The sequence below is a fragment of the Eucyclogobius newberryi genome, unplaced genomic scaffold (genome assembly GCF_026437365.1).
Source record: "Eucyclogobius newberryi isolate DKJ021-1_F unplaced genomic scaffold, fEucNew1.0.hap1 SCAF_19, whole genome shotgun sequence".
Taxonomy (NCBI): Eukaryota; Metazoa; Chordata; class Actinopteri; order Gobiiformes; family Gobiidae; genus Eucyclogobius; species Eucyclogobius newberryi.
The window spans coordinates 23,710,834-23,734,873 of record NW_027315823.1 but is presented as its reverse complement, the minus strand read 5'-3'; the positions used below and the strand labels follow the sequence as shown (position 1 = coordinate 23,734,873).

The 24,040-nt window shown below is 41.4% G+C and overlaps 3 protein-coding genes across 4 annotated transcripts; 1 reads left to right on the top strand and 2 right to left on the bottom strand.

Moving 5' to 3' along the window:
• Positions 1-67: 67 nt before the first annotated feature.
• Positions 68-4,806, bottom strand: irf6 (interferon regulatory factor 6). Of its 2 annotated transcripts, XM_072452242.1 has the most exons (8): positions 4,548-4,806; positions 4,140-4,318; positions 3,003-3,198; positions 2,665-2,763; positions 2,327-2,590; positions 1,201-1,593; positions 1,007-1,125; positions 69-867 (listed from the first exon to the last, which is right to left on the bottom strand). In XM_072452242.1, exons 2-8 carry the CDS (start codon positions 4,311-4,313, stop codon positions 637-639), a joined length of 1,476 nt encoding a protein of 491 aa, XP_072308343.1. In that variant the 5' UTR covers positions 4,314-4,318; positions 4,548-4,806; the 3' UTR covers positions 69-636. The 2 variants fall into 2 exon arrangements, with proteins under 2 accessions (XP_072308344.1, XP_072308343.1); XM_072452243.1 differs by lacking the exon at positions 4,548-4,806 and having other exon boundaries at positions 68-867.
• A 1,130-nt stretch (positions 4,807-5,936) lies between these two features.
• guca1ab.2 (guanylate cyclase activator 1Ab.2) lies at positions 5,937-8,119 on the bottom strand. Its single transcript, XM_072452876.1, has 4 exons — positions 7,824-8,119; positions 7,055-7,204; positions 6,465-6,555; positions 5,937-6,119 (listed from the first exon to the last, which is right to left on the bottom strand). The coding sequence occupies exons 1-4, from the start codon at positions 8,019-8,021 to the stop codon at positions 5,992-5,994; spliced, it is 567 nt and encodes a 188-aa protein (XP_072308977.1). The 5' UTR covers positions 8,022-8,119; the 3' UTR covers positions 5,937-5,991.
• A 5,099-nt stretch (positions 8,120-13,218) lies between these two features.
• Positions 13,219-23,968, top strand: LOC140365682 (uncharacterized). Its single transcript, XM_072452241.1, has 5 exons — positions 13,219-13,419; positions 15,661-15,749; positions 20,109-20,202; positions 21,029-22,973; positions 23,441-23,968. The coding sequence occupies exons 1-5, from the start codon at positions 13,341-13,343 to the stop codon at positions 23,532-23,534; spliced, it is 2,301 nt and encodes a 766-aa protein (XP_072308342.1). The 5' UTR covers positions 13,219-13,340; the 3' UTR covers positions 23,535-23,968.
• The last annotated feature ends 72 nt before the right edge of the window (positions 23,969-24,040 follow it).

The window sequence follows — 24,040 nt, the reverse complement described above, 5'->3', positions numbered from 1 at the left end:
GTACTTTGTTTTGTAATCACATATTTTCTTTAGATCAATGCACCAATGAAGGCAAGATTTATTAAGTCAAAAGGAATACAATCACTGTCATTGCTAAAATTCACAAGTGTTTATGCATTTACTTAAACTATAAAATGTACTTCAGCACTCAAAGTGCATTGACATCTCACAACAGACACTGAATAATGCTTCAATAAACAGCAATGGATTAAAGCGACACACGGAAAGAAGAAAATACCCCATAACATGTGCGGAGCAACAAGATACATTTGACAAACCCATGTTTTTAAAAAGGTTCGATCTTCGATAATTGTGAAAAAAACATGCATATTTGACACAACATGAATGGCACCAGGAGTAAGATGAAGGAGCAGAATTGACAGGACTCTGAGCTGGACACGAGGAACCTTGCCAAATTGGGTATTGAGGGTAAATAATGTGTCGACCATTTCTGTAACTCATTTACTTTGTAAAATGTTCCCTTACGGTGAGGACTTTGGATAGCGCAGTCCCCAGATGTGTCCCTTTCATATGCAACAGAAACTTGTATCGCATCTAGTTACATCAAATATAGGATAATACACACAAGTACTGGTGAGCAAGTGTGGAGTCAAACATAGTCCATCAGATCGTGCTTCACTGCGACTGCAGAGCTTGAACAATGTTCAGACCAGGACCAGGGGGCATGGCCCAGCCGTCCTGGCCCTGGTGGGTCTGCAGCAGGCAGTACAGCTGTTTCAGGTGGGTCACAATGTTGTCTTTGATGTCAGGGATCGAAATCTGCAGACGAACACTGCCACTGTCGAAGGAGCGCGTGTTGTCTCCCGAAAACATCTCACTGATCATACGAGCCACAACAGGAATGACCTACAGCAGTGGAGACACAGAAGGGGTTTAGTTTGTCATGTGCAGCATGTAAAGAGCAGACTGGTGCGTGCCAAAGCTTTATCGTTCACCAGGAACGTCACAGATTTTAAAAAGAACAGAGTTTCTGAACAAGCCTCACCTGGACCATGATCAGTTTCCTCTCTTTGGGACGGCCGTCGGGCCACTCCTCTCCAAAGCACAGACAGATATCAAAATTAGGTGGGGCTGGAGTCTGGCCGCGTTGATGAGCGATCACACCTACAACCACAACAAAAGCCTTGTTTATTTCTGCATCATCTTCAAAGCAATGCCGATTGTGTCAAGCTCATTTACCACTGAGAAAAGACTCGAGGCAGAACAGTTTGATCTTCCTCTGTCTCTCGATGAGGTTCGGGGCCTCTGGGTTCGGAGCGCAGGGGCCGGACCAGTACACTTTGCACTGACAGAGGCGCACGGCGTAGATGTCGTGCCCGCTGACCTCCAGGATGAGGCCGCGGTCCATCACATCCAGCAGGCGGTTGGTGAAGATGCGCTGCTTGTCGTTGGTGATGTGCTCGGTGGTGGGGAAACGCAGCTGCTCCAGACTCACAGGTCCAAACAGCTCCTCCTGGTTCACCATCGGACCCAGGTCCCCGTAAAACAGTCTGCAGCCCTGAGGGTTACTGACTGTCATCATGGGACACATCTCTTTGCCCCTGTACAAGAACTGCACCTCCAGGTCTGTCACTATGAAAGAGATGCAAGAGAATTTAAAAAAAGATAAAACATCTTAGAAAAGTCAAATTTCTAATCTAGCCCTACTGCTAAACCAAATAACACCAGATTAAATACCAAAAATAAAACCGTCTGCAAACATTTAAGTTGTTTGAAAGGGAGAGAATGTACGATTGTGTCCCCAGATAAGAGTTAAACATGTTCTAATCACATACAGCTTTTACTGATAAGAATAAATTTGATTACAATTATTAATTGCAAGACAAATTTTAATGTTGTAAAGTGTTTTGATTCTCAAGCTTATCCAATCAGAAAGCAGAATGAGTCTCACATTTGGGTTGTCCGTTTCAATACATAAATCCAGTTCAAACCTAAAAGTCCTCTCTCTGACATGAATGGTCACTACCTAAAGCCCAGCACCAGAGTCAGCGCTAGTGCAGCCTCTGCAGCGCAGTGAGGGGATTCTGGAGGTTCTGACCTGAACATGAGCCATGGCCTGTCCATAAAGTGAGAAGAGGAAAAACTTGTAATCGCTTCCTCTGTGCAGGTCAAGGCACTGGTTCAGCTGTTGTACCGTTTTTAACTTATCTGTAGAGGGACTGGCACATTTTGCATGTAAATACTGTATGTAAAGATTCTAGCCAGGGACCGCGGCTAACCCATCCATCAGGCTTCCATCTCCAGTCCCTTGTCGTTTTAGTACCCTTTTAAAAACCAGTAAAAGTTACACTGTTCCTTTCCTTACTTGGGAGAGAACTGATCCACGTTTCTGGAGTGGCGAACAGCGCTTCAGACAGCGGCGCAGGGTGCATTATGGTTTCAGGCAGAGCCACCGGCGTCATGACAGCCATCGGTGGAGGCTGCATCTCCACGTCCACCGGCTCCTCTTTGGGCCACACCTTGTTGGGCTCCTCCTTGGGCCAGACCTCATTTGAAGGCGGACAGCTGGGGGGCTGCATGGAGGCGTCGGAGCACGGAGACCACAGGATCATAGGAGAGGGGCTGGTGCCTGAAGGAAAACGAATTGTGTCAAAATCAAAAAACATTCTGGTTTATAGTTGAAAACACAGCAGAGGATTTTACCATTGGACGGATACAGAGGGAGAGATTCTGGCGTGTTGGGAATGTCTTCGTCTCCTCCATCGTCATCGCCGGGAGTCCAGGAACCAGCATCAGACAGAGCTATAATGAAGGAAAATGCAGTTTCATACAATATTGCAAATTCAAGCCTAGATAAATGTGTGAATGCTGAATAAAAACGGGGGTAATTTAATTTCCTTAAAAATCACTTTGGCAAGTACAACTTTGTTTGTTTTTGTTCCGTTTTTACTGAATTGCACTCGTGTCCTCTCCCAACAGCTTCGAGTGGAACATGGCCGTCTGCAAACTGAACTAAACCATCAGAAATGTGCCGGCGTTACCTTGGTTGGTCATGGACTGCGGTATGTCACACACGTTGTAGATCTTGAGGGGATTCATGGGGACTTCTTTGGTGCCGTCGTAGATCAGGTTGAACTCTCTGCTTTTATTGAGGGCACATCGAAGCTGGGCCTTCCACTTGGCTGGATCCGGTTCATCTACACCCTCCTGGAACTTCCCCGTCTCCACAGCCCACGCCTGTAGGCCAGTGACAAGGACTATGAAGCATCCAAGTGGGAAATGCCATTGTGCGAGTAAGAGCAACGCAACAATGAATGTGTTATGAGTAAGTCAATCTGGGAGGTTTTCTGTCATTCAGGTTTATAATGTGGGAAAAACTATAAAAGATTAGCAGTTTTGGTCAGTTTTGCTGTAGAACTGGATCTGTTAAAAGCAGGTGTAGACAAGGGCAATACAAATAGTTTAGAGAATATTGTTTATGTTGTTTTGAAGATCTGCAAAATGTAAATATCAACTATATAATCTACAGTAAAACAATACTGAAACTGAAGAGCCGATAAAAAATACATGAAGTTAAGTTGTAACCTTTGTAGTAAGACATTTCACATTTGTCTGATAACTAAACCTCAATGGATATTCATGTTGGATTGACGAGATACTCAAAAATAAAATTAATAATAATAATAATAATAATAATAATAATAATAAAAAAATGTAGATATTCTTTTCTGCCCATATCGCACACTCTCAAGCAGGTGGCCAACTTCCAAATGCAAACTCGTTACACCCTTGTAGCTTAATTAGGTGACCAGACGTCCCCTTTTACCCAGAACAGTCCCAGCTTAAGGCCTGCGTCCCATTTGTCCCAGCTTTAAACAAAACATGCCGATTTGGACCACTTTTATACCCACAGACATTAAAGAGGGGAAAACATTGTTGTTTCTGAACCCAAAAAAAAAAAAAATCACCAGAACACAAGATGCACTGAGCTGTGAAAGCGGCGTGAATCATGCATCGACCCAGGGCACAATGATTCATCTCACCTCTCGTTTTTACAACTGTCAATACAATTAAAATATAGCCTGTTCCCTTGACTTTTCACCACTTCCCGGTGATTGCCTCGCGGGCCACACCAGCGCGCGGCTCGGGGCCAGTCTCAGTCCCAGTCCCAGTCTCACCTTGAAGATGGTGTCTTCGTCCTCGTGCTGCGGCGTGTGGCGGGTCGCGTGTTTCCAGGGGATCTTAAAGCGCATGGCATCACGGTCAATCCACACGAGCCCCGGGTAGCGCCCACTGTCCACCTGCGCCACGAGCCACGGCTTCAGGCGCACGCGGCGAGGGGTCACCGACATCCTGCCTGCGAGGGGACCCCCAATAAAAGGAGACGCGTTTAAAAGAGGGTGTCATGTAGAGGTCAAAGGGCAGGTGCAATGGCCGAGATGTAGTTCCAGTGCGCATAAGCGGACCACAGACGCAGATCTAACTCGTTTCTACCCTCGATCTTCCTGATAAATGTCAGTGTTGTGGACACGACTATGTGCAAAAACTTTACATCGACAGCTCCGGTCTTAATGAAAAGCGCGTACCTGTGGCAGCGGCGAACCAGGAAGTCGCCGGGCACTTTGCTGTTCGGTTTGTGCGCAAACAGCTGTGCGCAAATCCTCCGTGTTGCGGTTCAGATTGTCCTTCTTCGGCACAAACTCCCACAAAATCAAAGTTCGCCGTCTGTGTCGCGCCTCGCCGCTTCACAATAACAACAAAGTGAAAGTTTATCTAAGGTAAAAGCGGTGCGACGGAGTGAAATGTTCACCCTCTTTGAGAAGCCCCTCCCCCTCACCGAAACTCAGGTACACGTGACGTCACGCGCGACACACCCTTGAGAAGCGCACGCGTCAGTGACAAATACAACTCAAGCGCTGAGTGAATACATGACAGGCACAGGCTTTTCTCAAATTAGGCCATACAAAACATGGACACACCATAGACTGTAATACACAGAGGGTTAGGGTTACTTCAAAGTAACATTACTCTGGCAAAATAAAGTAAGAGTAAAACGGTATTCGAGACAAGTAAGAATGATTGTCTGGACGTAATATCTGATTTATAACATTGGCAATAACTTAAATAATGAACACTATCTTTTCAAAGGTCGTATGTGAAGGATCAGTGTAGGAAACACAAATGTTCAAGTATCTGAATATGGTCAACGGAAATATTTGTCACTTGTAAACTTACTTATTCACAGTAGAACGAGTAAACTAAATTTTACTCAAGTTGAAAAGTATTATTAGCGTTATAATTAATAAATGATTGGGATAAGACGATCACAGTTCCATTTATATAAGGACACGGGAAACAATGACCTATCTTTATTGAAGATGCTTCATATAAACAAAGGTGTCTGAAATGCTGCTGAAGTGGCCCAGATGTCCCATCACTGACAGCCACACCCTGAAACCACCGCTGTCTCTAAACTGCATATTTTCCAGGACTGCATTACCATTCGGATGCAGGCACTGGAACTATCTGTGTTATGTTTTGCATTTCAGATGAAGGTTGTGCCCTCAATGGCCCGTGAGTCTGGTTTGTGAGAAAAACTGATTCCTGACTGCAGATCAAGAGCATTTTGCAAGTGTAATTTATATTTGAGTTATGCACTTCCCAGCATAAATTCACTTGTTGACTTACGCAAATATGCTAAAAATGTTTTCAGACCTTTTGATTTAATTAAAAAATAGTTTTTCTAACGTTACCCCATAGACACAGAATTATACTGCTGAAATGTTATAAAACAGACTAAATGTCTTTATTCCGATACACTTAAGAAGTGTCACAAGATTAAAATATACATACAAATGTAACATTAAAAACATTTATGGCACATAAAAACAATGTTTTGTATAATGTCAAGAAGAAAATAAAGGATCAAACTGTATATTTTTGTTACTTAATAAAACTGCTAAAACACAGTTGCTTTGTGTTAGTCGATGTCTCTTCTGCAGGGCTGAGCAGGGTAATAGTTTAGAGTCTCTATTGTTCCTTGAGCTCTCCGTAGATCTTCTGCAGGATGTGGGACAGATCCAGACACTCTGTGAGCATCTTCAGCAGCTTCTCGTCATTTTGAATCCCCTCCGTGAACTCCTCATAAGACAGCTCCCCTGGAAAACAATACCATTTATGTTATGGTTGACGACAGTTTGTACATATAATCACATTTGATTCATTTTTATGTATAATAGAATATGTCAAAAGATAATGTCAAATCCCGAATGAAATTTCATAATTACATCATTTTAAAATAGATTTCAAATATTGCATGAAATATTTTCCTGAATATGAGATCACTTAGTAAAAGTGAGATGTCGTGGTGAACCTCTAATATAGGCGTGTCTACACTACGGTCCTCGGGCCAAATGCAGACAGATTTGAATGGCCCTCAGACCCACTGTTGAACTGGCCCAAACGATCATGGCTAATACTTTTTACTATTATCACCGTCTCACCGTCTCCATTGATGTCGATCTTGTCAAACACCATGTTTGAAAAGTCCTCGGAAGACATGTCATGAGAAACCCCACTGATTGCACGAATGGACTGTAACACAAAGAAGGTGCTTTAAAAAGAAATAAACACATTTTTTGTAGATGATATCTTAAGTGGAAACAAACTATTTAATAAATAAAATGCTAATGTTATTATAATGTATTTATTACGTTTTAAGAAAAAATACTCATTATCACTAAATTGTTTAAAATAAAATCGCATGGGCATTTGGGGTTTTTAATTGACCTGCTGAAATACTTCCTACCGTCACCACTCTATCTTTAGCTTTAACCACCAGAGGTCAGCAAATGTCAATCAGTATTTTCATCTCCTCAACTGAAACCACAGGTCTGCCCTTAATCCTGGTGGGATTCCAGAGCCACTGTGATCCTTGAATCTTTTTTCACAGCTCAGTCGACTAAGTAGGTTGTCTCAAAACAGTCCATAGATTCTATTACGCTTGACACTAAACCATGGGCCATTGTGAGGCCAAATCGGTTTTGTAGTCTTACTTGATGTGAAAAGTGTACAAAGTAATGCCTTGTCTCACCTTAATAATGACGAAGAGCTCGTCCCGATCGATGCAGCCGCTGCCGTCGAAGTCGTAGAGCTTGAAGTACCACCTCAACTTCTGTTGGACATTGGCCTTCAGCACCAGACTCAGAGCAGCCACGTACTCCATGAAATCAATGCAACCATCCTGCACACAACATGACATCAGTATTAGTAAAGCTATAATCACAGTGGCAACAAGAAAACTGTTCTTTTGCAATTCTTAAGGACATAAATATAACAATGCGTGCATCAACACTAATATGTACACTGTCTTATACCATATTTTCTGTCATAAAGTAACTTTAATTCACCAAAATCTCTCACACACAACAAAATGTTATATAACGACAATATATTGCTCTATTTGGGCTTTATCCAGTTGCAAAAATGAAATAGAAAACATAGTGTCTGCTCCAGAAATTATCTCTAAGTTCCAGTGTAAATGCTCCATCCATTGAATCACAAAGTACCTACACCTGACAATGGTAAATATAACAGAATCACTTAAAACACTCTCCAAACATCTGAAACGTGTGAAAACTGTCATCATGTTTTCTTTCAAAGCATGTTTGTGGTCTGTTGGCAGCTCTGGGTCAGATGGTAAGCCTCGTCACTGGGATAAGTCCCTCTTAGTAATGAAGCATTGACCCTTGCCCAGAAATAAACAAGCTTTACTCTCCAGTACTACCAGCAACACGCTGTCACAAGCAAAAAAACACACATTCTCACTCACACACGCAACATCCTCCAGTGGAATCACTTACATCGTTCATATCAAAAGTTTGAAACATTGTCAGCACATATTCATTCGAAGCCTCGGACAGATTCTTCAGGCCGAAAAACTGCTTAAATTCATAGTAGGTAAGAAATCCAGACGGGCACTCGGTCATAAATTTCCTGTACCACTGATGGCTTTCACATTCTTGCAGCTTCTCCACGCTTGTCCCGTTGGTGTTGCCCATAATATATTCAAATGTCCCGCTGAAAAGTTAGAATAATTCCTGTAGAAAGCATAGCACCTGGCGTCATAGGTCCTCGCTCATCACTGTGTTGTGTTGTATGAGGGAAACTCCAGCAGCACGACTTCCCTGGACCACAGCCAATCATCTGTCAGCTCTGCAGTGTCAAATTGGCTGAAAATGTAATCCACTTTTCCTGACAGCAAGACTTCACTAATAATAGACCTTTTCACCCTGGAAACCATTGCTGTTGTTGTCATTGGGCCAATTGGAAGGAACACATGTATTTTACCATTAGTTTGTGGATTGAACTAATGTCTCTGAATGATAAATTAAACTAAAGCTAACTACTTGGGTATATGTTGATTGATTGATTGATTGATTGACCTATGACGCCATATTGGGTTTACTATAGTTCCAGATTTGTCGCTACAAGTGAACGAAAGGAAGTGCAGATATTGTGTTCAACCAAAATCACAAAATAGATGTTTTTCATTTTGTGTTTTCTAGTGTTTGTTTGAATTAATTTGATGCGTTTTCTCCTGCCAAATTAATGATGAGCCAATTGTTATGCAAGTAAAATATGAACTGTACTGTAAATGTGGTGAGTCCATGTCTTTTCCCCTATATTCATAAATCTTGTTTAGTTAAGACGTCTTTGTGTGGGCTGCGTTGCAGCTTACTCGAGTTCAGAGGTTAGACCTGACGACGTCTGTGACCAATATTTGCTGCAGCGAAGATAAATGCTGTGACAATCTTGAAAATGTATTATTCAGTCATTGCAGCCTGACGATACTTATTGTTTGTTTACCGTATTTTCCGGACTATAAGTCACACCGGAGTATAAGTCGCACCAGCCAAAAAATGCATAACAGAGAAGAAAAAAACATATATAAGTTGCACTGGAGTATGAAATGTGGTTACAAGTGTGGAAATAAATAATATCACAAACAAGTTGATCCAGAGTATAAGTCTAAGTATATAAGTATAAATATAAGTCGCACCCCGGCCAAAACTATGAAAAAAGGTGCGACTTATAGTCCGGAAAATACGGTATTTAGTTTAGGATCATCATTAGGCGGGCTTCAGAGCCTTCTTTAAAATACGTGGTACACTCGAAATGACTAGTGTGACGAATGACAGATTATTATTGACTCGAGCCATTCCATTTTGCGGAATGGAATGTGACGAGTCTTTGTTATTGCCTGGTTTCTTCTTCTTATTATCATTCATGGTCATTTTGCCACAACTCGGGCATTTTTGACCCCCTGAACATCGATGAAAAGTCACACATGGGGGCATAGACGTGATCGGCTCGGCCCAAACTCCAATAAAATGGAGGTTGCGAGAACGCCCGTCACAACAGTGCCGACTAGTTCAAAAAAGAAAAAACATGAAACTCTTAATCTTTGGCCTAGGCACATGAGACTTGGGACAGTGATAGAGCTACCTTTGACCTCTGACCTTTGAGGAGTAAAACACACCTGGCAGCATCGCTCTATGATAAACAGGAAGTCAGCCATGTCGAATCAAAGTGGCACCGTCACGCTTGACTTTTTTTTTTCAAAATCGTACTTGTCCTTGGTTTTTTGTCTGATCGAGCTCAAAACAACACTTTTTACATCTAAAGACATTGAAATTGAATAACAATAAAAAAAAAATGTTGACATTACTTACGGTCTCCGCGTAACACGCCCTCAAAAAGGCTTAATTTTCAGTTTTTTCAAGGACAAGTCACGTCTAATGGAATTGATCTACGGAGCTCATATTTCACTCACTAATGCGTTTTATGGTCATAATAATTAATTAAATAATGAACACCCATGTAACAAATTTACTCTATAGCGCTGCCTACCCATTGTGTGAAAAACTCAACATTGTCTGATTTGTTTGAAACTCATGGTTTATATTTTTCTCGAGACGCCATGAAAAAAAGTGCATTGCAGATATTGTGTATTTTCACAATTAGTCAGCAGAGGCGCAATTAATGCTTTCACTTCCTCTTTTATTTTGATGGAACATTTTCTCTCGTGCCGTGGTCTTAGCATTAGCCTCAGCATTAGCGTCTGTTGCTAGGTGACGGAGGTACAGTGAGGAAGGGGTAAAGAATAAAGTCAAAGAATAAAGTCTAAGAGAATGCAGTGTCGGGGAAATCGCGATCAAAACACAGTTGCGCGGGAAGGCGGTCACGCGGGTGGCGAGAGACATCATCGCCGCTAGCGCGGCTTTAATTATCATTATTATCATAGTGTCCTAATGAAGCAAGCAAAATATGATTTTAAATGCTCCAGGGAAGTAAAAACGACAACTTTAAACAAAGGTTTAGCTAGCATGTGCTGTTTCTTTGTGAACTAGGCCACTTATACTTATGTATAAATGTATATTTGTTTTATTATGAGGAAGAAGATGCCTGGTATGTTTTTATGGTGGAATTAGGATGTACATAAGATAAGATAAGATAAGATATTCCTTTATTGTCCCACATGGGGAAATTTCATTGGTGCAACGCAGGTAGATACAGAGGTAGATACAGAAGAACAGATCACTTATAGGAAGTCTGAAAAACACTTTCTATGTTCATAGAAGGGCAGTATTATTTTATTTACAATACTTTGAAGAGCCTGCAATGAGGAGGAAATCAAGACAAAGGAACATGCCCTTACCTGTTTGTAGGGAGTAGTATTCATGATCACAACAGAATCAAACAAGGCATGGAATTCGTTTCTGCTACCAATCTTTTAACACCTTATTATAAAACTATGTTTGACATTTTATAACCTGGGTACATGTTTCCCTCAAATTCTTCTTTTACAAGTTTATGAAGCGCATGACATGATTCATGGTGTATAATCGCTGTTGTGATGGATTGTTCTTATAATCAAGTGCGTTTTTCATTTCAGGTGAGGAACGCATAAAGGTCGTGAGCACATTCCTGACACCGGAGCCAACATCAGAGAGAACAGGCCAGACCAGTCCCATGCGTATCCATGACGACGGGCTGATTCAGCGAAACGCATGGCCAGGTTTTCAGGAGATTGAACTCACACAATGAAATTAGATGATAATGTTATTAGAAATTAGAAACGCGGTGTGTGTGTTTTACAGAAGCTTGAAATAAAGTGAGATTTTGTATTAAATAACCAGAAGCGATGGCAAAGGAACACCATGTAACATTTCTGAACCTCATTTTCACAGAGGAGCAGAACACAGGGATCAGACTTTTAAGTTGCATTACATCATACATGAATTCCTTTCAGTCAAAAACGTTTACGTCCACAGGAGTTATACCTCCAATTCTGTTATTATAGATTCAAGATACATTTTGCAGCCGATTCCAGTCGTTTGGGGCATTGAACTGGAAGTCTTTCCTCCCCATCTCAGTCTCGACTCTGGGGACTGACCAGATGAAGTGGTCTTGGGATCGACAGAGGAATGATTTATAAATGAACATTTCGCATTAGTTTTGTTCATCCATGCAAGTTCAATAATGCATTTTAGCAAAAATGCAATCAATGTGCCTATGAATGAAACGATGAGAGGAGTATAAAGCCCATTCGACCCGGGAGTAAAGGATATCAAGTTACAGGTCTGATCTGTGGAGAGGCAACACCGCTCACAGTAAGAATGAATGTTTTTCAAGGTGTTTTTGAGCAATAACCTGTAAATGAATAAATGCATAGATGTTTAATGTCAGACTGTGGAACATTCTAGACAAGGCAATGTATCATGACAGGCCTCCACCTTTAGTTAGGTCACCTTTAACTTTTATCTGTACACATTATAAACAATGGTCAGTTCTACAGAGGTCATTGTTTGCCGTCTATTTTGTAATGTTAATCAAAATGGTAGAACAGTGAACAAAGAATGTGAGATCAGTTTCCCGTTTTCAGGCGCCATTTTGAGGACTTTAAACCATTCAAAAGACTATTTTCTTTAGATCAACATCATCATCGGTGGTGTCCTGTTCACAATCGCGCTCTCAAAATCAAAATCCACCATAAACAGCGTGAATGAATGAAAATGATTTGCGTCATGGGCCTTAACCTCCTCCAGGAGCAGTGACCAGGTGCACGTCTCTGTGACAGTGAAAACCTGGAGGTCCTACTTGAGCGATCATGGGACTTTAGGCCGCACTGATCCTCTTTAGCCTCATCATCATCTCCAGCCTCTTTGCTCTTACGCTTCACCCGCCGCCCCCACAACACTGTGACGTACATCCATCCATTTTCTACCGCTTGTTCCCTTTCGGGGTCGCGGGTGACTGGAGCCTATCCCAGTGACTTCGGGCCTTAGGCGGGGTACACCCTGGACAGTGGCCAACTTGTCGCAGGCGTACATCTGAAAATTTGCTGAAAAAATACGATTTTTTTCAGCAATTTTTTTTTAATCATATTTCTTCGTGGCGTGGATAAATCCTGCCACGTATCAATCATAAAACGCACCTATCGCTCACCTGCAGCCGCGTGCGGTTCGTCCTCACGTTTCCGCGTGTCTAAGCGCATGGATCTATCATAATATAGTTCCCTCAGTGTACGGGGCAACGCATGTGTGTGTTGAATCAGTCCATACGGGGGAGTGCGCATGCGCACTTCCGCCTGCGTTCTCAAAACGCCGAAAAATCGTCCATACCGCCTTTTGAGTAAAATCTTTGGCTACTTTACCCACCTCTGACAATCAGAAATTAATCAGATTACTGTTCATGCGAGCTCAATAATCTGATTGTTTATGATAGTTAAATGTTACATGTAAGCCACATGACATTCTGGCTAGCTATGCACAATCATCACTTATTTTTCTTTTCAAATAGAAAACACCTTTGACAATGAATAAATGGGTACCTATCTTATTATCCAGGGCTACAATCTGTCATATTCACTGAATTTAGCTACAAATTCTAATATGTTTCAAGCCTCTTTCCTTTGTTACCATGGATATATTCATTACCATGTCAAGGCTGGTCCTATCGCTTAGCCTACATTTTGAGGTTTAAATATATAGAGACTGGCTACCACCTTCGTTCTGCGGATCTTGTTAAATCTTTGTGTTATGTATGTGTCGCACTGTTTACATCGCAGGAGGCCCGGACGCACGCGCGCGCGTCTTTCCTGTCACCTGTGGGTGTGACGTACTGACGCAAAGGACACGCAGCGCAGTGGGCGGGGCTTGCGCTGTTCCGTCTCTCTCTCCAGGAGTTGTCCAAACCTCTGGATCAGACGCGCTGCACCTGACTTTGGATCGAGGCACACTGACTTTGTGTTGGACTTGTTTCAAAATGTGCCAATAATTGTCCTGCTCTTCGCAAATATCACCTCGTCAGCCACGATGAAAAAGGGCTCACTGAACTTTCTGGGGCGAAAGAGCCCGAACCTTTTTGCCACCAACGTGAAAATGAAAGACATGGGTGAGTAACAGCTTTCACTAGAGCTGATAGAGCTGGGACATTAGACACTGAAAACGCAACCTTTGTACCAAGGACACTGGCCTGTATACGGGCTTTTAACTGTGATTGCTGTGTGAATAACATGGACAGATGTAGAAGAGTTTATACATCTGAGTTCAACTGAACCAGTGTTGTATTGAAACAAAAGTATTTTGGAATGGTAAAGCTGGGCCTGCCCTTGCCTACAATCTTAGGAGAAAGGCTACAATGTTGTTTCTGAAAGTCATCACTCTTGAGTTGTCTAAATGAGGTTTTTTTATGTACTTTCTGTTTGTTACACAGTAAGCAATGGATAATTACCCAAGTAACTGTAGTAACTAATGCTTTAAATGAGTGCATATTTGTATTTTAGTACAGTTATAGTAATAATTACATTTCAAACAATAGGTAACGAGCTGCAAGACTGAATAGAAGTAAGATATGGCAGATTTTAGTTGAAGCTTGTTGCATACTTCTTATTTTTTCCTTAATCAATATTTATTTGCGATTCAATTTCACTTTTTCTTGTCATAAACAAAATAAAAATGAATTTTGGAATTGATTTCATAAACATAAATAGACAAAATAAATCAATTTCAAAGTCAAATTTCTTCCTCCAAAGTCTGAATTGTTCCAAACTACATGCCTTTAGGGACGGACGACGATTAGAAATGACTGAATATCAATCTTGATAAAAAGTCGATAAATTCCCCAGCCCTTTACAAATGATAGATTTGAGTTATCGTTTCAAATCCAGTGCGACTTACAGAAGATTAAATCATTATAATATGAAATCACGTTCCAGGTTTTGGCGTCCCAACAGGAAACACTCGCGCACATAAACCACAAAAGGGAAACAATATTTGTCTAATACAATCTGGTCTATGTAAATGAGAGAAACCACTGGCTCACAGGTGCAAACTCAGCACTCTACATTGACTTTTTCAATTAAATATATTTGTTTATGGCTTTATAGCTGGTAGAGGTATGGAACAACTTCAAAATTACATCACTCAATTGTGAAAAGTTCAAACTTAATGAAAGTTTAAAAAAAAAAAAGGCAGAAATAGGTTGGTAATGTACATAAATAGTCAAAACAAAGTAAAAATGTCCTCCCACCATTTCTAAACTTAGTGTAGCTCACTAAGTTTAAGCAAAGCAACCACACTATTTCTTGTGACTCAAAATACTTTTACATTAAGAACTGGCGACGTAAACAATGTGCATTACAGGTGTATGAATCCAGTCCTGTCTTTGCCGATGGAGAAGTAAAGAGTACAGTTTGTTTACATTGCCAGGCTTGTCAGCTCTTCGGTTTTGTGTTATTTAAAAAGATTAGACGACAGAAGGGCTAAACTAAATGCTTCTCAGTGACAGGCGGCTCTCACCACTCACTCGCCAAAGACACGTTTCCGAACTCAGTGCCGCATCACTCTGTTCCAAGTGTTCATATTGTAAATGACTTGCTTTTCCTCGGTGACTAATGGAAATCGGAAAAGCTTTGCTGACACTTATTCTGTTTTCTTGATTTGACGTCATGAGAGGTTTCTGCCACTTACCTGCTCTTACTGATCTGGACTGGACTTTACTGGAAATATGCAGAAATTATCAAATATGAAAAATAAAAAAAAGAAGTCTGCAGTGTAATCTTTCAAACAAGCAGTATTTATTTTGTGTTTGGATATAAAACTACTTGAACTTCAGCCATGACCTTTATAAAGACACATTTTGGTACATTTCTGTCAGATTGTCATAATATTAGGGCTGTTTCTAATGATTATTTTAGTTGTCGACCGGTCAAACTATTATTTTTATTGTACATTGAGACTTTTTTCAAATACATTTTCAACCAAATTATCACGAAATATGATGACGATGAAGGCTGCGAGATAAAGAATATTCATAAATACTAAGTGTATTATTATTGAAAGCCAGAAATTGTCCTTTTTCTTTTCAGACATTTTTGCCCTTGTGTCTTTATTATAAAACGCCTTTATAATATATTTTTTTAGATTAATCGTTGAGCCAATATTTTATTTTCCTTTTTTCATTTTTGTCGATATTGTCCAGCTTGTGTGTTATATCTCACCCGGTGTAGAGCACATAAATCTGATAAAAGTCGATAAGAAGGATATCGTGTGTTCTGATCCCGGTTTATTTTGTATTTATTAAAGTGTCATGATGTACACAAGCCCATGTCAAAGCTTTTATTTCCTTTGGCAGAGAACGTGGAGCTGGTGTTGGGCCCGGGCGTGATCCCCGACTCGGGGACGGCCAGCGTGAGAGCGCGGCCCACCGTCAAACACTATTCTGTGAGTACAAAAGCAGAAACATCTACACCGCGCGTCTGGACCACGCCCTGTCGGTCATTAGCCAACCACATCTGACAAATGACCCGACAATTAGCTCTCGTGGACATGAAGTTGCTCTTGGAAAATAAAAATAACTCAGTGTTGGTAATTAGATTTATGAGGTGAATTACATGGTCACAGTAGATTTATTGGTTTCAGAATGATCAAATACCAGCCCCGTTCCCATAGCGATTGCTGAATTAAAACAAAATATACCGTCTTTTGAATGGTGAAAAGTCCTCAAAAGGAATTGTAATTGAACATGAACTGAATAAATTAATAAATATAGCAAAATCAGTAAGAAGAGATCTCCAGTCTTGGTCCTAAACCCAGATAATTGTAGAGGATTTTTCGAGGTAGATAATCTGGTACAAAAATGTGCAACACTAAGCAAATTCTACATGCAAATAGAACACATATTTGCTGAAGAGAAAAGCTGAAGAATGCCACAATGATTAGATGATGACATGCTTTGACTTTCGCTAAATATACTTTTGCTTGAGAAACGGTTGGAGGTTCACGGGTTTGATTGACTTCAACTCTCTTTTGCGTCGTGTATCACATTGCTATGCTACGGGCGTAAATAAGGCTCATGGCGCACAGGTTCACACACCTCGTCGTCTGGGAGTGTTTTGGAGTGTGTCTGAGGCATGTGTCGGACGCCCACACCCAGAGGAGCATGGGCAGGTCAGCTCTGACTCCGACTGCCACAAATGAAAGTGACTCATGTGTTCAAGAACAAAATGCGAAATGAAACATTGGACGGCACGCCCTCTCTGCAAGGCGTTTTTAAGAATCAGATTTAACTTGTAGTGAAAACAAAGGGAAAAGTCATAGCAATGTCATCTGAAATGCAATAACAATCCAGCGGCCAAAATACTTCAGCCCTCGATGTTGCTTTGTTTGAAAACCTGTGCAAAGAAGCAGAACAATGTCAAAATGCTCTTCAGCAATTTGGCCTGTCACAATAACACAATAACACATTTATTTATTGATTTATTCACCTAACTGTGTGCTACTGACACAGTAACTCTAAAGCAGGAGAATCCCAGTAAAAAACAACAACATATTGTTCCTGCTATTAATTATTGAACAATAAGTCGATATAGTAACAGCAATTAGGAATTGAAGCGTAAATTGTACTCTGGTCATCAATAGCACAAATGCACTTCAAAAGAACCCACCCTCACAGTATTTATAGCCTTATATTGTATCAACACAGTTTGTTTTAGCAGTTTATCTGTTCTGTATCCAATGCAGAGATGGAACATACCATAAGATACTTTTAATCAAATGAAAAACCTCCATTTTGAATAAAGTCACATGGAACTCTACAGACGTTAGTAAGGAGGACAGCAGTAGTTCTCTGAAGAATAGGTAGGTATCAGTTTAGTTAGGCTTAAAGGTGCACTATGTAACTTTTTTGGTGGCGGGTCTTCCACCTGTTTGTCTCCATGATGTTAATACTTTGCCTGGAATGTTCCACAGTGTGCCATTAGACTACCTCCATGGAGAGAAGCAGGTGACGCCACCAGGCCAAATTACAGGCAGAGCTGGCCAATTAATCACATTTTAATCAAGATTGAGATTTAATGTCTAATGGTCATTAATATGGTTCTGTTTGATTGAGAAGTCCACAGACAAGGCTCAGTGTGAGGATGTGGTCTGAGCAGAGTTCAGACGTCAGGAACAAATGTGTCCTGTGTTCTTGTGTTTTAAATAACAATAATTAAAAGTCTGGGTAACTCTTAATACATTATTTATAAGGCATTAATAAGCAAGTTATTTGTTTTATAAGCACTTTATAGCTTTTGTAGATGGCTTGTAATACCTTTTAAATGTTAATAAGCCATGAACCAATGTGTTGATAAAGCCTGTAGAAAATGTTTGTAAGAGCATTTATAAGCTTCCTATTTAACTGTTTTCTATAACCAAGTAATAAATGCCAGGAAATCATCATAAACAAACCAGTAATGCTAATGTATTATAAATGGTTTACTAAAGATTCAAAGCATTACCAAATCTGTATTTTTATGTTCAATTAATACAGAAAGCCCTTTTTATTTAGTCTGGAAAAAAATACATAATAATAAATATAGCCGCAAGCGGCAATGATCGGCCCTCGCCACGCCGCCGCCACGCCGCAAGAGGAGGGGGCGCTAACGCGCCCCAATTGTCCTTTTATTACGCTAAACATAACTAAACATTTAACCTCCATATAAAATCTGTAGGGGGCGCTGTAGCGCCAAATGAATTTATTTCACTTCAAGTAGGTTTAGGGCAAAGAGTTTAACAACTGATTCTAATTTGACGCAATTCGGACTTTATCTGCGCAAACGGCCGAAATTTTAAATATGGGAGATTTCTGAAATTCTAGCTACAGTTTGCGGCTTCGCCGCACAGAGACCGTGAGAGGTATCAATGTAATTTGGATAACTTTTGATGTCCCACTCCTCAGTAGCATTTTCACCAAATTTCAGCTTTTTAGGGCCAACGCCCTGGGAGGAGTTCGTAAAAGTACGACGTTTGGAAAAACTCCGAAGTCATGTTTAGCCATTTTTGAAGCAATATGGCCGACATTTGGTTGGGCAGACGGCGTTGCCGTAATAATATTTTTTACTTCTCTTGTCACCATCTACCTCTGCGCCAAATTTCATGATTCTACGATCAGATTTTTTTTGGGTCATTTCCCATCTCTCAATGCATTTTTGGTACATTTGGGGGAGCTGACTCGCCAATTTTTTTTATTTTAGAAAAGGGAAATAGCCAGAATGTAGAGAGGCACGATTTTTAGAGGTGTGAACATTTTTGTGACTTTTCGTCAATGTTCACTGGGTGAAAAATAGGGGGGTTGGTCCAGAGAAGAAGAAAGAAGAAAGAAGAAAGAATAATATTCCGATGCGAAAACAATGTTTCCCATTTTTCAAATATCATAAACTATACATTTTCGGAAAGCGCTCGCGCTTTCCTACCTCATGGTGTGGGTCCCTGGTCACTGACGGGTACTTTCGTTAATTTTGAGTGGGCTCTGCCCACTTTGTGTTTTTGGCCCTCTATACAGTAATAATGTTCAATTTTTGAATTACATGCTTATATGCACGGAACATGCAAGAGATGGGGAACGTATTCGTGAGCTACTTAGCGCAAATGAGTGCTTTATATGGGTCAATTTAAAGTGCTCGTTTAGTGCGCACTTTTGCACGGGCTTCGCCCGTTTACAACGGTAATGTTCCATTTTCCTACTACTAATTAGTATGCACGGGGCGTGCATGAGTGAAGGAGTGCGTTAGTGAGTGTTTGGAAGTGGGCGAGCGCTTCGCGCTCGATTTCGTGCGCACTACGTGCGCACTTTTGCAGCCGTGCTTCGCACGGCCTTACGAGATTAATAGGCCTCTCGCCAGCTTGTGGCGCTCGGGCCTAAATATATGTTACAGTCAACACTGAATCAGGAAAAAAGGCCTTCAGCAACTTTGATCCCCGTCTAGGGAACAAAACACAGAGACTTAAAGATTTAAATTAGACAATTTTATGCCTTTTCATGAATTTAAAGCACGTGTTAAAAGTTCCCGACAATGCCAATGTTCTTGCTTTGCATGTTTTTATTCCATATTATGTCTAAACGTGTGTTTACGCATTTGATAACTTTATTGACATTTCATCTAGATGTTTTGTATTACAGTTTGTTTCATGTGGGTTTTGTCTTTGACAGGGTACTTATGAAACAGAGAGTTTCTCTCATTGAGTTTTCACCTACATAAATAAATAAAATTGAAATTGAAAATCCAGATGAATGTCATATTGTGGAACATTTCAGGCAAAGCAGTAACATGAAAAGCATGTGGCAGTTACATAGTGCATCATACTATGCACTATCATACTTTGTCTGCAAATATTTTTATTTCCTGTATTTTTAGGTATAGATTTAATTGAATTCAATTCAATTTATACAGTTATTCAGGAAAGTCCAACTGAGATTGAGATTCAGAGATCTCTTTTTCGAAGGAGTCCTGGAGTCCAAAACATTTCTTATATTATGTAACATGTCAGAGACAGTCTTGCAGAAGACTCAAAATGGGCCATAGCTTTAAGATTTTAGAGTTTAAAATGCTGTTGAAAAAAGGTCCTATGCTCCTCGTATCAAGATGTAAGAGCATGCTAACCTGTTTTCAGGCCTGAACAATGCCTCAGAACTAGTTTGTCTACTTTCAGGCTCAATACCAAGAAAAGTTCCCACATCCATTAGCCCAGCATGGCTCACAGTTGTTTCTTTACTCTTGAACTTTAAAGATCACATCCTAATTGTTTCTTTTTCCTCCATAGTCTTCGTCTGACAGTTTCCAAGCGTTTGCTGTCCCGACACCCACCGTGCCCCCCTATTCTCCTGTGCTCAATGGTACAAAGATCAATGGATCAGGTAAAGCCCTTGACAAACATATGGGCCTTAAGGATGCCATTATTCACGCAAGATGATTTAAGGCGCCTTAGATCTGACTGATTTGATGGATCACTGAAATTTCAATGTATCCACAATGGGTTGAAAATTCAGGTCAGATAAATGTCCAGGAAATTGCTCAATAACCTGAAATGTTTGAAACAGATGGAACAGAAAGGGGGTGTTTGTGCATTGGCAGATCAGAGAGATTTTTTTTATTGCTTTGCATTAATGTCTTTATGTAATACTATGTGCAAATAAAACTGTTGCAGGTAACTTATAAACTATATGAAAGATAGCGTTTCTCGGGAGCGGCTGAGGGCAATCTGATTGGCCCCCGCAGCCGCCACCCCACTCAGGGGGGCTTGGGCAGACATTGAGGGTAAATAACTTGTTTAACAATACTATAGCATCAAATGATAAAAAAAAATGATTTGAAGATTTGTTAAAAAACATAAAGTATTGTTGCTTACAAAATTAACATTGCAAGTCAAAACCTGTGCTTGAACTCTAATTTGTTCAAATAATCAAAAAAGAATGTTGTTATCTTTTCAGTATAACTCATTTAGTTATGTTGAATTGTCATTAGACAGACATTACTCACACATGAGCAGCATTGTGCACTTTCCATTTTATAACAAAAATTGGGGTTGGAAATCACATCATTATCTCTGCTATTATATCAGACAGGTTACTCAAATCTGAAGGAAGGAATACTTTGACCACGGAGCTTCAAGTGGGGGGAAGTCTTTTCATTTTCTGAACCTATTTCTGCATTTAACCTTGCGTTTTCTCTTTACCTGTTCAGTGAGCGACGACCGGTCCTCTGACGGGTCGGCTTTATCTGTGACCGACCCAATCAAGGGAGAGATCTTGGTCCCGGCTCCTCCCTCCATGGCCCCGCCTCCTCCCCCCACTGAGCTCTTCGTTCTCCCTCCTCCAGAGTTCATGGGCGACCTTAGAACTCTCGAGCCGCCTACAATGCCCGCTCCAAAACCACCATCAAACTTTGTCTCTTTGCAAGAAGACAATTTCCCCTTTCGGACGCCTCCACCACTTTCCCCACCAACACTTCTATCGACTAGCTCAAACGGTCCGGTATCACCAGCGCCAGTTTCGAGTCCGGTAGCGAGCAATATTCCCGGGCCTCCCAAATTTGCACCACCAGAACCACCTGCAGAAAAACCAAAGACCTCCTTCAAAAAGCCACCTCCAAAGCCTATTCGCATATCATCTGTGCCGAGTCTGGACACTCCCCCGGACACACCCGCACCTCTTCCCCCTGCACACACGCCTACAGTGTCCTCTTTCAATCCTCAGTCTCCGGCAAAGCTTTACAGCGCTCCCAAATCAACATTTCGGAACAGTTACGAAGAACCAGGCCCCCAAATCAAACCTAAATTACTCCTTGAAGACGTTGGACCCGCACCAGTTGTTCAAAATAACACTAATGTGCGACCTAAATCTACAGAGGTGCAAGACGACCTAAAGCCACGGCCTAAATCTATAGATGTACAAGATATAAAGCCGCAGCCAAAACCTACAGCTGTACTAAACGATATAAAGCCAGCAGTTCCCAAACCTGTTCAGGAGGTCAGAGAAATTGAGACGGCCCCACAGATAATCATCCCACCTCCTCCATCAACTCCACCCCAGCCAATCCCCGAACGCAAGCCACTGACGGCCGCGAGTTTGAAAGAAATGAACAAATCTCCCCAGACGTCTCCCCTTCTGAGAGCCAACCGTTCGCGAGACCCAGAGATCGACAGGTTAGACATGCCGAATGCATCTTCAACCGGCAAATACAGTCCGTTACTAGAACGCAAGCTGCGCAACATCGGCGGTCCGAGTACGCCGAAGGACACGTCGCCTCTTGCACTGCTGAAGGCTGCGAAGCAAAGAGATAAGCATAGATCAACCACACAAGAAAGTAGCGCGTCGAACCAAAGTTCTTTAGTGTCTACCAATTCCGGCTCAAGCTTGTCACTAAATTCAACGGAAGCACGGCCAGAGAGTCCAAAGTCTGAACCGATTTACGCAATGCCAGTGAAAAAGCCAAAAGAAGTGAATCTCGCAGTTCCGTCCGCGAGCCCACTTCCAAGCAAGGCGGAGCCGACCACATCCTCAAGTCTAACCTCACCAGATCTTCCAAAAGTACACGATCTTACGCCTGATTTCGATACATCTTTCCTTCCACCGCCACCAGAGTTTGACGATTTGGATGACATAGAGCCACCTCCGTCCATGAAACCGCCCGACCCACCCAAATTCGCAGCACCAAGCCCTTCGCTTATCCCACCGACACCGCCGAAACTACCGTCACAGGCGCCGGTCGCTACTCCAGTCGCTCCAGCTCCGCCCAAACACGCCCTCGCACCGCCGCCCCTGCCTCTGCTTCCTTCTCCTAATTTGCATTCTGCCTTCAAATCCAAGCCACCGCCGGTCCTCGTGAAACCCAAACCGTCTCACGATCCGTTACCTACTCCGGCGACGGCCAGCCAAGCCACGCTCCTGAACATCCTCAAGAAGAAGATGATGGAGATGGATCAGAAAATGGGTTCCGACGTGGGCGAGCAAGAGGCGAGTTCGGACGACTGGGGTGCACCGGAGGACAATGAGGCGCCCGTCATACCAAAAGCCAACGTGCCGAAAAATGCAGTGGTCAACAAATCAGCAACTCTGGACATGACGGAGCTGAAGACCAGAGTGAGCCAGAAAAAAGAGTTGCCAAACAGAATTCCTATTCCAACCAGGTAAGAATGAATAACATGAAAACACTGTAGAGAAAAATATATATATGTTTGGTAATAAATTAATTACTTATATGTTACAGTGAATAAAACAATTTACTTCAGAATATTGCATGAAAACTAATTCTCGACCTGCTTTACTGCGCAAGTTAAATGTGTCTGCTATCAATTTATTTGTCAACTTTGTATAAGATATTCAAATTTAAAGGTTCTCCAAGTAACTTTTGATGAAACTCCATGTAGATATTCTTGTTTGCCTGTCGTGTTCCGCAGTATGGCTTTAAACGTACCTGTGTCCACGGAGTAAAGCCTCGATGGCAAGACAAACGCGTCATGAATAATACATGCAAGATAAGTTCAATGTCGTACTGTTGGGCCGCATCTCCATGAAGACAAGCCAATGGAAACCCCCCAGCAAAGGTGAACAGTTGAACCATTTCTAACAATCTGCATGTTTTCTTTTCTTTTAGCAATGGACCGTCAAGACATCAGTACGGAATGACATTCACGGTTCGACCTGGGACCAAACAGCCCATTACGCTGGTCAGTAGAGGCGAGCCATAATACTAAACTTCAATGAAGACACTTTGACCCCGTTGAATGTCCAACTCGGAAGCACTTTGATGATAATGCTGACTATAACCGTCCTGTGCCGCAGTGTCGTAGGTTTAAAGTGTTGCATTTGTGAAGCACATCATTATGAAGTCATTTTTCGCTGCTGGTTTATCGTGTTATAGCGTGTGCCTGTCAGTCACACATGCGTAACATTGTTGTGGAGTTAAATCTTGCTGATAAAAGTCTGCGGGTGGTGAAACTGCTGGTGACGAAAGAGGGTAATTTATCATAACGTAATCCAGGTAATGTAGAGTCATGATTGCAAACGTTTCACTGTTACAATGTTTTTATTGATGACAATTTGTTTCTTGCTTTATCAAATACTCTGTTATATTTATATGACAAATATGCTATTTTCTGTATCCATGTGGCATATGTTTTGTTTGTACAGTTTAAAACAGAATGTACATTTTGTAATATGTAGCCGTATATTAAAATAGATTGTGATAAAACCT

Coding starts and splice junctions, on each gene's coding strand:
- irf6 (XM_072452242.1), bottom strand. CDS start 4,313: ATGTCGGTGACCCCTCGCCGCGTGCGCCTGAAGCCGTGGCTCGTGGCG. Junction 1,126..1,200: donor CCTCGAGTCTTTTCTCAGTG/GTAAATGAGCTT, acceptor TTGTGGTTGTAG/GTGTGATCGCTCATCAACGC. Junction 868..1,006: donor GGAAACTGATCATGGTCCAG/GTGAGGCTTGTT, acceptor CCACTGCTGTAG/GTCATTCCTGTTGTGGCTCG.
- LOC140365682 (XM_072452241.1), top strand. CDS start 13,341: ATGAAAAAGGGCTCACTGAACTTTCTGGGGCGAAAGAGCCCGAACCTT. Junction 20,203..21,028: donor TACAAAGATCAATGGATCAG/GTAAAGCCCTTG, acceptor TTACCTGTTCAG/TGAGCGACGACCGGTCCTCT. Junction 22,974..23,440: donor AGAATTCCTATTCCAACCAG/GTAAGAATGAAT, acceptor CTTTTCTTTTAG/CAATGGACCGTCAAGACATC.
- guca1ab.2 (XM_072452876.1), bottom strand. CDS start 8,021: ATGGGCAACACCAACGGGACAAGCGTGGAGAAGCTGCAAGAATGTGAA. Junction 7,205..7,823: donor AAACTTTTGATATGAACGAT/GTAAGTGATTCC, acceptor TGTTGTGTGCAG/GATGGTTGCATTGATTTCAT. Junction 6,120..6,464: donor GATCGACATCAATGGAGACG/GTGAGACGGTGA, acceptor ATTGTTTTCCAG/GGGAGCTGTCTTATGAGGAG.